Source organism: Oryzias melastigma, linkage group LG11, assembly GCF_002922805.2.
Source record: "Oryzias melastigma strain HK-1 linkage group LG11, ASM292280v2, whole genome shotgun sequence".
NCBI lineage: Eukaryota > Metazoa > Chordata > Actinopteri > Beloniformes > Adrianichthyidae > Oryzias > Oryzias melastigma.
Window position 1 is genome coordinate 11,790,031 of NC_050522.1, and position 15,567 is coordinate 11,805,597.

Here is a 15,567-nt window from a genome sequence, read left to right on the forward strand (position 1 = left end):
ACATCACAGATGCTACTTGTGGAAAAATATATATTTAAGTTTGCTTTTTAGGCAGCAGAGCTGCATTGCAGAAAACTGCTGTGAGAAATGTTGCTGCACTTTTCACAGTGAAGAAATGGCGCCATCTGGTGGATAGATATAAAAATTGCATTCTAAATAAATTCATTTGTTCATGTTCACAAATGTTTTTTTTTTTAACTCGGAATATTTTTTTAGAAGTACTTCATGTGGATGAACTTAATTATGTTAAATAACAAACAATTTTGCAAAAAGTTATTTTGAGAAAAAAAATGTCTAAACGCCGTTTCCGTTTTTTTTTTTTTTTTTTCAAGAGTGTTCCTAGCAGTCTTTCAATTATGATTATGACATTTTTAGCCATTTTTTTTTAATCAGTCTTGAGTGGCAGTAGTTCATTAGAAATTGGACTCATTCGACCTATCCCACTTCTGGTCCCCCGTAAATCACTAGTTTACAGCCCCTCACACCCACAAACTAACCATAGTGGTGCTTCAAAAAATGTGATTTAACAGTTATTTAAATTAAGAAATACTCAGAAATATTATTTTAAGCTTCATTTTCTTTTATATATATGTCCTCCATCATAAAAAATATAGTGGAGAAGATCCTTAAAATAAGCTGAGTCATCAGGAGTGCTAAATAAAAAGTAATTATTTTGTAGTGTAAGTCATTTATTGCTGTTTTTTGCTTCCAGGTCTCACGAGCGGCTCCTGATCTCGCCGGACCGCCTTGACGAGCGGCTGATGACCATGGGACACCTGATGGGGGCAGGGGACAGAGGAGCTAGTGGTGGGATGGTTCCCACCATGGGCCGCCTCAGCCACCACCAGAAGGCCCAGTCGCAGCAGAACATCTGCGCCACGCCCTCCATGGACCGCCACCACATGATCAAGATGAACTCCCAGCCGTCGTCGGGCCACGAGCACGAGCGCAGCGCCGCCGCCGCCATGCCCGGGATGGGGATGCGCAGCGGCTGGGAGTCCCACGGCGCGGCGGGGACTCTCGGAGGACACCCCAACGCCCGTCGGATGGCCTTCGCCAACAAGCGGCAGAACACCATCGAGCAGCTGCACTTCATCCCCGGAGGCGGAGGCGGGCAGGGGCTGCGGACTGGGAGTAAGAACGAGGTGACAGTTTAGGAGCAGAAACCTCGGAGGCACCAAACATCTCAAAAGGAAATGTGTCCATGAAAATTCAGCCGATCCCCGAAGAAAAACAAATCAGACAAGAGCAGAAAACGAGACTTTTCAGGAAGCAGAGTTTGGCCCCCTCTGGTTCTCCTTTGAGACGATGGAAGGACGGCGTTGAGCTCTTTCACTCTAAAGGTGTCCCAGACCAAACGAGGCTCTTTTGTATGGATTTCTCTCGACTGAGCCCAACTGTAGGAGTTCGTTTGTACTTCCTAGAACACGGATTCATCCTGAAGCCAGCCGATTTGTAAACAGCTGGACGTGTGACCGACGTGTCGCTGCTTTCTCTAGACGTGATTGGATAATCACAGTGCCACTGTCCACACCTTCAAGCCAAGTGCAGTTAACCCTCATTTTCCTGAGACGAAGTGACGATGTTGCAGTCAGAGTCGGACACTAGTGAAGCTTAGAATCGGACCTTTCATACCAACCTGTGAACAAACGTCGTTGAAACGCTTTAGTGTTTGTTTAGTGTGGAGGTCCGAAGGTTTGGAGTCACCCCTCCTGGAGAGCGCCGCCGCCGTTGCCGCCGCTCACCTGTTATGAACAGAAAAGCTAGTTTGAGGGGGCAGGACATTGGACACTTCACACCAAGGGCTAAACTGAATTATCTTTGTGTGTCCGTGCTCTGTACAGTGTCGGCTTCTCATTTTCATTTCTTCTGTCGGAGGCATGCTCGTGCATATTTCTACAGGTACTCGTGTATGTCGGGGCGGGGAGGGCGGAGCTTCAGTGTAACATGTAAAAGCACCTTTATGTTCGATATTGTCGAGGAAGCAGAGGAGACGACAACGATGTCATATTTTGTAAAATATTTTATTGAATGAACCTCTTTCCGGGAGGTTCTCGGTCTCCGGAGTTTTTGGTGTTTCCATAAGGACGGGTTTGATCGTGGCAGGGGTGTCCAAACTTTGTGTTGTGTTTGCTTCCATACTGTTGTGATGCATTACACTCTTTCCTCACTGCAACAATTTCAAAGCAAAAATGAACACATTTTCCCCTATATAAAACAAGAACAAACAAAAAAAAAACATACATTTTAACCCTTGTTTATGTTCTTTGATTTACCGTAACTTTTCAATTATCAGTGCGATTGATGTAATTGGAATTACATCAATCGAGTTAATGGTTGAAGAGTTACAATATGTTAAAGATTTGGCGTTTAAGCATCACCGGCAATGCCTCCGGTATCAAAGGATATCAATGTATTTTTGCTTCTATAATTTACCTATTTATAATTCATTTTTATTACGAAAAATTGGTTTCTTCCAATAAAAAATCTGCTGATTCGGCATAAATTTGTATATAAAATACTGAATTGGCCAAAAATATATATAATTTGTAAACTATAAACGTTTCTATAAAGCTGAAATACATGACATAAAAAAAAATAATAATCTGGAACTGTCTAGAATAAACTAATCTTCATTTAAGGAAACAAAATCATGAACTAAAAACGCTATGTTAAAAACTAAATTCGGTGGGGAAGCAAACAAAATTTAAATATGTTAGATATTCTAAGACAAATTTTTAATAATTTATTTATAATTAATTTTAAAAAAATCAAATTTTATATATTATTTAAGTTTAAATAAATACAAAGAGTGTGTATATTAACACCCTAGACCTTAAAAACCTATAAATAGAAAATACAATTTTAGCCATTTTAATTTAAAAAAAAAAAGTACTACCAACTGATAAGTTAGCAGAATGTAAGCTAAAAATAATAATAATAATAATTCCACTTCCTGCTTGGATATCTGTCAAAGTCTGGCGATAAGATGTTTCCCAATACATGCCTCACGATAAGTATCGTGATATACAGTCTATGGATATATCCCAAGACTACACCAGAACAATTTTTTACTATTTTTTTAAGCTGAGCTCCGTGCATGAACCGCAGCGCAACTGCATTGCGTCACTCGGTATTATATGAACCGCTACGAATCTGCATTTTTATATGATACTGGCAGCAACATGGCACAGAATTCCGTTTCGATACCCATCCCAAGTAAAAATGAAGAAGTACATGTCTCAGAACATCAAAAACCACGAGGTTGACTGAACATTTAACACAAGCTGGTTCTCGCGAGATCTTGTTGCTGTTTTGGTCGCGGTGCAAAGGCGCTCAAAGAGGCTCAGTGTGTTGTGCTGCCATCTAGTGGTTTAGGTGGAAAACAAAAATAAGACGTTGAAGGACACTCAAATAATTAATTAAATATCATTATGCTAGAATTTTAAAACGATACAAGTATCGCCAGATGGAATATAGCGATATATCACCGAATCGATTTGTTTCTATACCCCTACTAAAAAGACTAGATTCCATCTATAAATGGCTAACTTTGCTACTATCGCTTTATCTAGTGAGAAAATATGCAGAAAAGTGAAGCTTTAAGTTGGCTTTTGAAAAAATATTTATTAAAAGTGAACAAATATGAATGGAAAATGTTGCACTTTCCAAAATATTTCAAAAAGAAATGAAACAAAATTAAGTAGTTTACTAAATATGTGACGTTGACACTGCTGAAACCACAATAAATGTGTTTTTGTGCATCTAAATGACACCACAAAACTCAAATGAAAAGAAAATTAGCTTCAAACATTTCTCAACATTATAAATATGAAGCTTTTTTTTTTTTTCAAATTTATTGAAGTTTTAAATGTGATTTTGGATTGGTTATAAAGGAGAACTAATGCTCCACCAAGTGTCAAAATAAGAAGAAAAACCAAAAAGGCGTAAAAATGTTTGTGTTATGACCTACAGGAAAACTCATGTTTGGATACCCCTGAATCTGAATGACGCTTCATAATGGACAGTTGTTGTGTTTGAAGTCATCAAAATGGTGAACACTTTTATCAACACTTTTTTTTAAAACTGTGTGACTTTAATTGTGATTTAAATTGTTCATGTTGTTTTTGTTGGCAAAAGGTTTTAAAAATCTCCTCTGTGAACCCCAGGAGCTGATTTGAGGACCAACCGTGGGCTGCATGGGGAAGGCGTCGCGTTCACACACATCTGCTTTTCTAACTTCCTAGCATCATCTTTTATCTTGGAATGCCAGGAGTTTTAACCCGATCAGTTCTCAGTGTAATTCTCACCGAAATGTTGTTTGCTCACTTCACCCGTGAAAGGTTCATTTCAGCTCCTGTCTTTTCGTTTTCAGGGGGACGTCGAGCCGCTTTTCTCATTGAGTTTCGTTCACCAGCGAGGACGGTGTAAATCGTTTAAAGGCTTTTCATGTGAAGTTCCAGTGTGTGAAACGTGAAACAGCTGGTCCATTTCTAGCATGGTTTCTGTGTTTTGATGGTGTTGATCTGAAAACAATCGTGCATTTCTTACACGTTAATGTTTCGACCTGAACATCAGCGTCATAAGACTCCTTTATGAAACCTCCGTACCCGTAGACGGGGGAAAAAAAGAAATTCTAGCACGTCATTGAACCAAAAATTTTTAACTTTGACCTTTATTTCAAGGTAATGAAAGGATAAATCAAATAGACATGGAATTAATTTGTACTTTTGATGTGTCACTCCTTTGAAGGCCTCTTCCTGTTGTTGTGATCCATGTTCATTGCTGCCCTGGTTAGAAACTGTGTGCCTGTACGTGAGTATGAGTGTGTTAACCATGGTGGGTGGGTGGGGGGGCATGGGTGTATTTGTATTCTCAAAGCTACTCTGCATACCTCAAACTGTATGATACAATTATTTATAACATCCCTTATATGTCTATTTCCAAGAAAATCCCAATGAAGGTCTGACAGACGTGCTACCTTTTTGTTATTGGTGATCATTTCTTGCGTTTGTAGAACTCATACTGTTTAAAAGATAATATATAAATAAATTTGAAAAAATGCCACATGATTGTTGTGTTTTTGTGTGATTTCTTTGTAGGGCTTTTGAGGTCCTTAAAGACACACTCCCATGAAAATTATGTTTTTTGGAGGGATTTTTAAAGTTTTTGTAGCATTTTTCTCATGATGGAAGACATTTATATAAAGTAATTTTGCATATATATTTTAAAATCATTGTGAATTCGGAGCAGACGAAAAACTTTCGTTTGAAAAAGCTTGTTACGTAAAATCGACAATCTACAGGCCACAAGGTCCATTCTGCTGAAAAAATTTGCAGTCCATATGCGTCTTTGTTTTCTTCGTCTGAGCTGGAATCTTGCTAAAAATGTTCGACCAAATATTAGTTGCAAATTTTGTTGCTCTGGTAAAGTTAGGTTGAGTGTGTGGGGCTTTAAGCTAGTGGGATGGAGTGTAAACAAAAGGATGAAGGGAAATGAGGGCAGGCTTACCAATGGTCTCTCCTACTACTTAGAGGTGAATTTCTAATAAACTCCTGCCACTCTGCAGAAACTATGTCCTAGAAAACAACAGATTTTTTTTAATTGTGGCCAACAATGGCATAATAATAGTCAGAAGACCACTGGAAACACTTTTGCAAAAGATCAAAAGATGATTGGAGTGGGAGTTTGAGGTGCGTTCAAGAAAGCATGATTTTCAATTGTGTTCACCATGGACAACCAGGGAGGGGCTACTTCTTCTCCTTCTACTCTACTAGAGAATGTCTACTGTTCACTTGTGCAAACCTCTTCCAACTAGTACAGTTGGAAGAGGCTTGGCGCAAAATGTCAGATAAGGGGAAATGTCCCAATTTGGACACAAAACTGAAACGGTTCAGTTCACTGCTGGCATCCATGCAATGGCAGATTTAGATTACTGTGGTGTCAGGAGAGTGCCTGTAGCTTATTTTTAATGACAAAACAAATGTCGTCAAGCTTGTCGTGTTCTGGTTCACCAGATAAACCAAATCCATACATCACTACCAAATCGGAGTCAAAGCTTAACCTGGTTTAACTGGCAACCCGCGATCAATGGTCACGCGTTTTGTACACAGACCCCAAAAATGGTGGTTAAAAACTTAGCATAGTTACATGTGACTAAAGTTAACATTTACATCAACTTTTCATTGGAAGTGGCCACTTGAATTGCCAATGTGGTGTGAACAGAGCTTCATGAGGCACAAAAAGATTTTTAAAACACCACAAATTATAAAACAAAATTGACAAATATATATATATATTTCAAAGATTTTATATGGGGTAAGAAAACTGTCAAATGAAGTGCATGTATATGGACAAAGTTGTGCCCAAATTAATACTTTGTGCACAACGTTGTAAAAAAAAAAAAAAAAGCCAAATACAACACAATTTTTTCTGTTTCATTTTAACAGTTATCTTACCCCATACTTTTCTTATGGTGTTTTACTTTTTTCTGTTATTTCCGTATGTTGCGCTTTAGTTAGTACGTTTTATTCAGCTTCGGTTTGCTTTAATTGCATTTTTCTTTACATTTAGCATTTTAAGATTTGTTTTGAACATTTTCGTTTACATTTTTAAGCTCATTTCATTTAAGTTTTGATTCCATTCAAGGTAAGTGAACAAAATGTGCTCGACATTTGCCGGGATTCGATTTCTTCCTTTATTAATTCATATTTTTTATGTTTTTTGTGAGAAAACGAAAAGCACATTTTTTCTAAACTTTAAAATAGTTTTTTTTTTTTTTAACTGGATCAGCTGTTTTCCTGTAAACTAAATGGAAGATTTTCATTTTTTTTCTTGATGTTTTCATTCGTATTTTTAGTTTTTAATCCCTAAATCCCAAAAGCAAACATCAGGAATTACACCTGGATTAACATTTTCTAACATGCACGCGCGCATCTCCTCAATGAAGAGCAGTCGTGCGCGCACGCGCGCAAACAGCTCCTTGCGCTCGTGAGCTGCACGCTCCATCTGCTGAGGTGAGCTCGCGGACGGACCAGCCGACCCGTGCCTGGCTCTACCCGGAACCATTATGCTGACAGGAAACGACCATTTTACCGCTGGCAGCATTGGAGGAGCCGTCGTCCACGGAGGGGGGCTCTGGGAGCTAAACGGGGCGGAACGGGGAGAAAAGCGGGGATAAACAGAAAACAAAGGCGGCCGCGAGGGTGAGGAAGCGCGGGGAGCCGGACTAGCTCCAGGGCCACGGGGTCGCGCGATGAACTTATTGGACCGAACCGGCGGAAACGGGATCCGTTTGTGAGCGAAAAGCAACCCTCCCGGGCCGATGGGGATCCGGGCCTTCCTCTGGTGTTATCCATGGATGATGAAAAGGGCCCCACGGACTGCCAGTAGAGACCCCACATCTGCAGCGTACCCCCGTCTGAGTACTAGCACCCGCGCGGCAGTGGTTCTGAGCGGGTTCCGTGTGCACATGGCACGCGGTTCCAGGTAAACAAAAACAAACGCCGTCCCCTGTAGGACTGTTTACTAGAGCTAGCAGCCAGGCTAACAGCAGCTAATGGCTAAGCTAACGGTAATACTACCTTCTAACTATGATGTTTTCATTAATTCTTAAAATCTAAAGAAATATTTATTTAAATGTTGTTTTATTTATGTTATATCTGGAAGCACCCGATAAAGTATTTAAAATATGTTTAATTGGTGTTAAATTAGCGTTAGAGCTGATTGTAGTTCGTGCATGTTGGCTAGCTGTCAGGTGCTAGCAGCAGGTTTCTGTCTGCTCGGTTCTGATCCAAAGGTTCTCCCTGCAGATCGTCCGGCTGAAGTTTCTGGTTGAAGGTGCACACACGGAGAAGACTTTTATTTCTCTAAAGCCCGGTGGTCAACAGGGAGCCCCGGATCCGACTTGGCCGGTAAGCTGCATCCAAAAACGGGATTACTAGGGTCCCTGTTTACTTCTTGAAGACAGTCGCAACTGTTTGTTTTTAAGATGACAGATCAGAGGAATTGCTAGATCTGCACCCGGAATATAGAAATAAATCAGAGTGAATGCACAGCTTTATTTCTGTGTAACTCAGAAGCCTTATATTTACATTGAATATTTCTTCTAATTGCAATTAAATATTTTTTGCAATAGTTCTGTGAGTGTTAAATAAGGAAAAATTTGAGCAAAATATATTAACATTTTTTATTAGAAAGTTTCTATTTTTTGTTATCACATCTTTATAACAAAGATGTTTTAACTGTACGGCTGGATGGCCCTAATATTGCTTGCCATTTTTGCTGCACCGTTAATGTTAGGTTGGATGCGTGAGGGTTTGTAAGCTAGCAGGAGAGAGTGATGGGAAATGAAGGCAGGCTTACTCTGCTCTACGCTACCAGTCCCGCCCACAACTCAGAGGTGAATTTCTAATGAACTACAGGCGTTTTGCTAGAAATATGTCTTGAAAGCAACATTTATATAAAAAAAAGAAAAATGTCTAAAAACGGCATAATCACAAAGGCAACTGGGAACTATTTTAAAATCAATCAAAAGATGATTGGAGTGGGACTTTAAAATTTAAATCATTTTCATATTATTAAAAAGGGTTGGGGTGATTATTGTAGGTTTCACTGGCCAGATTTATTAGGACTGACTTTGGACACCCCTGCCTTAAAGCGTCTGACGTAAAGAGTGATTATTATAAGAACAAAAAGATTGTTTTAAATCTTTGCCAACAGTAGCAACAAGTAACATTTTATAAAGAGAGATGATGCCCTATTTTAATGTTTGGAAATCATTTGTGGTGTTCACCCAGGATCAGTGTTAAGACCTCAGTTGTTTCTTTTACTTATTAATCTCATAAAAGCACTTAAATTATTTGAAAAAAATCTGCTAACAATATTTTATTTTTTTAGATGATCGTTTTGAAGTGATAAGAAGTACCTAATACCTTTAATATTAGTACAAGCTAATATATATATATATATATATATAATACATAAATAAACAGTCAGTAAACGTACAATAATGTTAAAAGAAAAAAAATCCCTCTTTTTTGTTGTCATACCTAATGTTGTTTTCCATTCTTAAATTAATTATTGAGAATTTTGGTATTTTGGTATTTATTTCTTTACAGCTGTAATTTTTTAGTCTAAATTGTGTTTAAATGATCATAACTAACCTTAGGGTAAATTATTAACTCTGTTCAGTCTGACTTTAAGTTCTCTGGTTTGGTAACAACTTATGTATAGGGATCGGTACCCTTTGGATTTTATCCGGATTTTATTTGGAAATGGTTCAGGTGCCTGATCGGTGCTAAAACAGGTGCTTTATTAAGGGAAAACAACACATATAATTTTCTAAAAGCATTTAAGTGTGATGAAGCAGCGTGACAGAGTGAAGAAAAGCACTTAAATGTGTCTGAAATGCTTTGTTTCCTGCTTTCTGACGGTCTGCGCTGCAGCTCAGTTTTCACACTCTCATCGCCACGACAACAACCTTTTTTCACAGCATTGTACACTGTCATCCATCCAGTTGCTGAATTAGAATCTTTTGTGGTGCAGAGTACAAACATTAGACATTTTGACTGAAGCTACACTCACTCTCACAGCTTCTCCCATTCCTTTATGAACCCGCCAACAATCGCTGAAAAGATAAAAAGATTGGCCAAAAATATATAGCAAAATTGAATAGAATGCAAGTGATTGAAATGTCTGAAATGAAGCCCGACATCTGCGTTACATGGTATTGGTTGTACCACACACAAGTGTGGTACTCATCTCTACTTTTTTTTGTTTCAATGTGTCAGTTACAGAAACTTAACATTTCTTTATTTGTCCTTCTGTTTCCTCAGACTCTGCCCCGTCCAGCAGAATCAATGACGGAACAAAACACAGTTGAAGGTTCCTCCACTAAAAAAAGATGAATGCCCTTCACTTCGTGGGACGGCTGATTTAAAGAAAATAAATCAACTTTGAATCATGGAACACTTAAAAAAAACACTACAGACTTTATTTTTTACTGTTATGTAGAATAATTCCAACTTTAAAGAAAACCCAAAGCACTTGAGTGGAAAACAAATGAGCAAATCTTTATGTGGCGACATTCTGGTGGAATTCATTGAAGGTTTGGCGTGAACTGCTGCCAAAGTTTGAAAGGGACTCTCAGCTGCTTCCTGCTGCTACAGTTTCTGCACGCGTGACAACACTTCCTTTTGGGGAGATGTTTCAGTTCAGCAAGTACCCCATGGACATTTTAGAGATGCTAAGTGGACACCAGGCCCACCAGTTCAAAGGGCTGGGTCTGGAGCGGCAGCTGAGCCACCAGCAGCAGGTGCAGCTGCAGCATCAGCAGCAGCTGCAGCAGCAGCACCAGCCGTCGGCGGACTCCTCCGGGGGCTTGCTGTCCGGCCTGGGCCTGGGATCCCTGCAGAGCTCTCGCAGCAATGCTTTTGCCGATTCCTCCTCGCTGTTTGCCAAAATTACCGCCCCATCGTCGGCCATCACTCATCAGAGCCAGTCGTCGTCCTCGTCCCACAGCTCCAGGAAGTCCAGTAAGATGAACAGCAGCGCGGGAAGTGGGGGCACGTCGTCTGGATACCCCCAGTTCCTGCGACCGTTCCACCCCGCTGAAGCGCTGGCTCAGGAGCAGCTCCATTCAGGGATGGGACGCTTTGACTTTGGCGGGAGCGGCGGTGGAGGCAGCGCCGGGGTGATAGGCGTCACCGCGGCACCCCCACCGCCACCCCTGCACCCCGGCCTCTCTGTTCCCCAGCCCTCCCCGGGCGCCGCCTCCTCCTCGCCCTCTCCCTCCACCTCTGTGGCGGCCTCCAACAACCCGTCTGGCAGCACTTCTGTCCCACTGGTGGGGCAGTCTGACCCCCGGAGCCTCCACCAGCAGTTCAGCTGCATGCTCGCCGCCAACCAGTACTTCCTGTCTGGTGTCCCCACCAACAGCAGCCTGGAGCAGTTCCTCGTTCAACAAGGCACCCACAACCACCTGGGTCTGGGCCTCAGTCAGGGATCCACGGAGGCGAACTCCGCCCTGGCTCCACCCCCAGCCCTCCACTCCTCCCACGGCCACACAGCTCCCCAGTCTCAGCAGCAGCAGCAGCAGCTCACCCCTCACGCCTTATCCCACCCGCACAGCCATGCGCACCACCCCCACCCCCTCCATCCTGCCCCCCAGCCCGCCTCGCTGGGCGGCTTCGACTTCCAAGGTATTCCAGTGCTTTCCTCCAATCAGATCGCATCACTGATGCAGCAGGAGGCTGGTCTGCCCCTCCCCCTTCCCATTCACCTGTCGCTGTCTAAAGACGAGAAGCCGGGTGACAGCGCGTCCTCGGCAGCTTCTGGTGGGGGGAGCAGGAGGAAGAAAGCCATGGCTGGTTACCTGCCGCAAAGAAAGACTGACAGCAGCAACACGCTGAGCAGCTGCCACAGCGCCGGCTCCTCCTCGCACAACCAGGCGGCTTCATCTGGCCTGGTAGGGGGAGGGTCCGGGACCATTGGGCTGAGCGAACCTCCGCACCCCTCCCTCCTGTCGCCTTCACCGCAGCAGCAGCAGCCTGTCTCGTCCTCCGTTTCTTCCTCCACATCCGCCCCCTCTTCCTCAAACTCCACCTCTGTGCTTGTTGCCAACGGTAACCAGCAGCTGCCCAAATCTCAAGATGGTCACACTAATGGCTCCTCAGGGCAACCGGAACCAGAACCTCTGTACCACTGCGGCGAGTGCGGGAAAACTTTCACCCACCTGTCCAGCCTCCGACGGCATCTCCGCAGCCACGGCCTGACGCCAGAAAGCCAAAGCAGGAAGTTGGACTGTAACTCCCCCAGCCCGGAGAGGATATTCTGCTGCGGGGAGTGCGGGAAGAGGTTCAAAAAGAGAGGCCACCTCATCCAGCACAGCGTCACGCACTCTGAGAACCGCCCCTTCGTCTGCAGCATCTGCCAGAAGTCTTTCAACCGCAGGGAGTCCCTCACGCGGCACGAGAAGATCCACGACGAAAAGCCTTTCCGCTGCCCAGCTTGTGGGCGTTGTTTCCGCGAGAGCACCTCCCTCCTTAACCATGCTGCTTCTGGTGCCTGCGGCAAACCGCCGCGCAGCTCCAAGAACCGAGCGAGCGGCGGCGGACCCCCGTCCTCTAATCCGAGCAGCAGCAAAATGACCAGCAGCGGGAATGGAGTGGAGATCTCAAATGATGGTGCGGCGACGGAAAACAAATACTCCGCAGATTTTTCCAGAAATCGCTACCAAAATCAGACGCCTTACAACAGCGTGGTTGACGACTACCGGCGATCGCAAACCGCATCGCTGTACACTTCAGAGAGCACGCTCGCCAATGAAATCACCAACCAAACTCTCCGAAAGGCCCCTTTAGCCCCAACACTACACCCACACCCCCAGAACCAGCAGCACCACCACCAACCACAGCAGCCCCACCTCCCCCTGTCCTCCCTGTTGGATGATTCAGAGGACGAGGTGACGAGCAGCGCCATGTCGGCCATCGCTGCTGCTGCCGCCGCCTCCTGTGACATAAACACAGAGACTCGGGAAGGGGAGCGGCGGGATATCATCGGAGGCCTGCTGGGGGGGTTGGGGTTTGGTAACTTGGGCGGGCCCTCGTCTACGTCATCTACCCTCAACGGCTCCACCATGCCTTTAACGCACCCCAGCCAGCCCAACGCCAAACCCCGGCGGCCGCGGAAGCCCCGCGAGAAAAGAGACCCAAACACCATCGTGAGGAGGAGGAGGAGCCCAGCGCCCCCTGGCGACGGCTCCGAGAGGCCCTACGGCTGCCAGATCTGCGGCAAGCGCTTCAGGAGGGCGGAAACGCTGAGGCGGCACAACCGCGTCCACACGGGCGAGAAACCCCACGCCTGCGAGGTGTGCGGCAAAATGTTCCGCGAGCCGTTCCACCTCACCAAGCATCTGACTGTGCACTCGGGCCAGAAGAACTACAAATGCAACCTCTGTGGGAAGCTGTTTGCGTACGCGCAGAGCCTGGTGAGGCACGGGAAGTTACACAGAAAAGGCGAGATCGACAGCCAGGGGAGGAGGATCAAAGGCGGCGCAATCAGCCAGGTCGCCAACTCGGAGAACTATTTCTCCTCCTGCTCTCAAGAGGAGAAGTCTCCGACGTCCGGCACCCCCTCTCAGAGACTTTACACCTGCACCGTGTGCTGGAAGTCGTTTCGCCATTACTTCCACCTCACGGCGCATCAACAGACTGTTCACGGCGGGGGGGTGGGGCTGGAGAAGTCTTTCCGCTGTGAGGTGTGCGGCAAAGCTTTCGCCTACTCCAATAGCTTAGTGCGGCACAAACTGTCCCAGCACGGCATCGACCGCAACGGCCAGAGGGTGGACCAGAGTCAGCCCTCGGGCTACTCGCCGCTCTTCTACGACTCCGCTTCCAGCTACGCCGCGTCGTCCCACGTGCAGCAGGGGGGGTCCGAGCCGCCGCCACCACTACCTCCTCCTCCGCAGCAGCAAGAACAGGAGCACCAGCTGCAGCATCCTTTCCACTACAGTGCAAAAAACTTTCAGAAGCCTCACGGACACCCCCAGAAACAGAGAAAGAAAAAACGGCGTGTGGTCATCCACAGCATCATGAGGGACGGCAAACTGGTGGGGGTCCCCCTGAGCGAGGACACCCGCCGGAAGCTGATGATCCTACGGAGGAAGAGGGGGAAACTACAAGCACAGATCAAACAGAAAAAGCTCTTGGCCCAGCTGAGGATAAAGGGGGGCATCATGAAGGTGAAGTCTTGGTGCGGGGGCGCGGTGCGAGTCACGGGGCTCACCTCTTTAGACGTTTCCATGAAACGCTTCCCCTGCCCCGTCTGCCCCAGCACCACCTACACCAAACGCGGCTTCCTGCTGGTCCACCACGCGGTCAGGCACCCTCCCCGCAGCTCGGGCCGCCACGCCCGCCTGCAGTGCCAGGTGTGCGGGAGGCGGACCTCCTCGCTGTTCAGAGCTTTGAAGCACCGGGGGCGCCATCTAAAACAAGCTGCCTTTCAATGCCGCAAATGCCGACGCCGCTTCTGGAGCCCCCAGCTCCTGACGCGCCACAACTTCTCCTGCCGGGGTGGGGGCTCCAGCATAGGGGGACTATTAAAAATGAGGCCGAGTCACGGTTTGTCGGACCAGCTGACCGTCCCAAGCCTGGTCCCGCCTGAGAGATCGGCTGTTCTCAACGACTACAACCAGTGAACCTTTTTTAGACTAGTTTGTCTTTAATGTCTGATTTTTACTAAAAAGTTTTGAACAAAAAAAAAATAAAAATCATAAGGAGATTGTGGGAGGAGTCTGTAGCTTGACGTCCCCGCCTCCTCCTTAAGAACCAGTATACAACCCCATGAGGTAGTAGAGCGCAGTCGCGTGACCCCCCCCAGCTGTTCCTCAACCATTCGGTTTGAGAAATGAAAGCAAGCACTCCATCGTCAGTGTTCCAGCATCAACGTCGTACGTTTTTGTCGTTTTTTCCGCAGTCTGACTGTGTCGTCCTCGTCTCCAAACTCACTTTTTATACCTAAGCTAACATTTGCCCAAATGTAAAGGAAACTTTTTAGAATTTTTTTGGGGGGGCAGGAAGTAGCTCATGAGAAGAGTCGTCACAAAGCGGAGTTTAATCAAATGAAAAGGAGAGAAAAAGATCGTGTTGTGACTTTTTTAACGTACACTACTTTAGTCATTTTTTTAAAGGCGACTTAAACTGTTTATGTGTTCAAATTTGAAAAGTGTATTGTACATTTTAGTATTTTATTATATATTCCGTTTTATTTTTTTTACGTTCTTTCATCCACGTTTTGTGTCCCATAGGCGGTTTTTGGGGATGAGTTTTTCGTAAACCAGCGGGATGAGTCCACGTTTCCATGTGACAAATACTTTTTTCCTCCCTCTCTCCATCCGCACACTTTGCACCCCATTTCTGTCAGAAGAGCGTCTGCATAGATCCTGTCCACACGTGCTTCTGTTTTCTGTCAAACTAAACATGTAATATTATTACTAAAATATTATCCTCTTTGCCTAAAAGTGAGTTGTTGAAAACCCTCAAGTGAAATAAAAATTTCAAATACTTTGAATATGTGAAAAGTTCCTCACTGAAAGGATTTTTTTGGTCATTTTTGTTAATAAAATAAGATGGAAATGTTTCATACTTGTAAATTTTGATTATATACCACAAAAGACTATTGGGATTTTTTCTAAATTTGATTTAACATCCATTTAATGTAAGTTGATGGACAGCTTTTGATGCTTTTCATGTTTCTTCTGGTATTATTAAGATGCAAGTTTGATTTCCCTGTGATCTAACGGGTCAAAAGGTTTAAAAGATGATAGATCTTTATTGTTGTCACAAACAATTTCCCGTAATAAAATTTACGACAAAAAATAAGTTAATTATAAATGCGTTATTCAGTCATTAAAAACAGGAAATGATAATTATGTTGTTGCTAGGTAATAGTGCATCCGTTAGCAAAAACAGGATATGCAATAAGTGTTTAAATGATTAAAACCAATATATATATATTAATAAAGGTATAGGAAAATACCACATGACCACAGTACAGTGGACTATTTAT

At 44.3% G+C, this 15,567-nt stretch overlaps 2 protein-coding genes across 5 annotated transcripts in view; both read left to right on the top strand.

The window, feature by feature from the left end:
• The window catches only part of shisa7b (shisa family member 7), a 45,520-nt gene extending 40,448 nt beyond the window's left edge, over window positions 1–5,072 (top strand). For all 3 annotated transcript variants that reach the window (XM_024296674.2, XM_024296683.2, XM_036214267.1), the window contains one exon: window positions 713–5,072. In XM_024296674.2, coding sequence (XP_024152442.1) covers window positions 713–1,157 — 445 coding nt within the window. In that variant the 3' untranslated portion in view covers window positions 1,158–5,072. The remainder of the gene's footprint in view (window positions 1–712) is intronic.
• A 1,480-nt stretch (window positions 5,073–6,552) lies between these two features.
• Window positions 6,553–15,139, top strand: LOC112161495. 2 transcript variants are annotated; one of them, XM_024296661.2, is made up of 3 exons: window positions 6,553–7,573; window positions 7,812–7,913; window positions 9,837–15,139. In XM_024296661.2, the coding sequence occupies exon 3, from the start codon at window positions 10,205–10,207 to the stop codon at window positions 14,195–14,197; it is 3,993 nt and encodes a 1,330-aa protein (XP_024152429.1). In that variant the 5' UTR covers window positions 6,553–7,573; window positions 7,812–7,913; window positions 9,837–10,204; the 3' UTR covers window positions 14,198–15,139. The 2 variants fall into 2 exon arrangements, with proteins under 2 accessions (XP_024152429.1, XP_024152420.1); XM_024296652.2 differs by having other exon boundaries at window positions 6,553–7,488.
• Window positions 15,140–15,567: the final 428 nt, after the last annotated feature.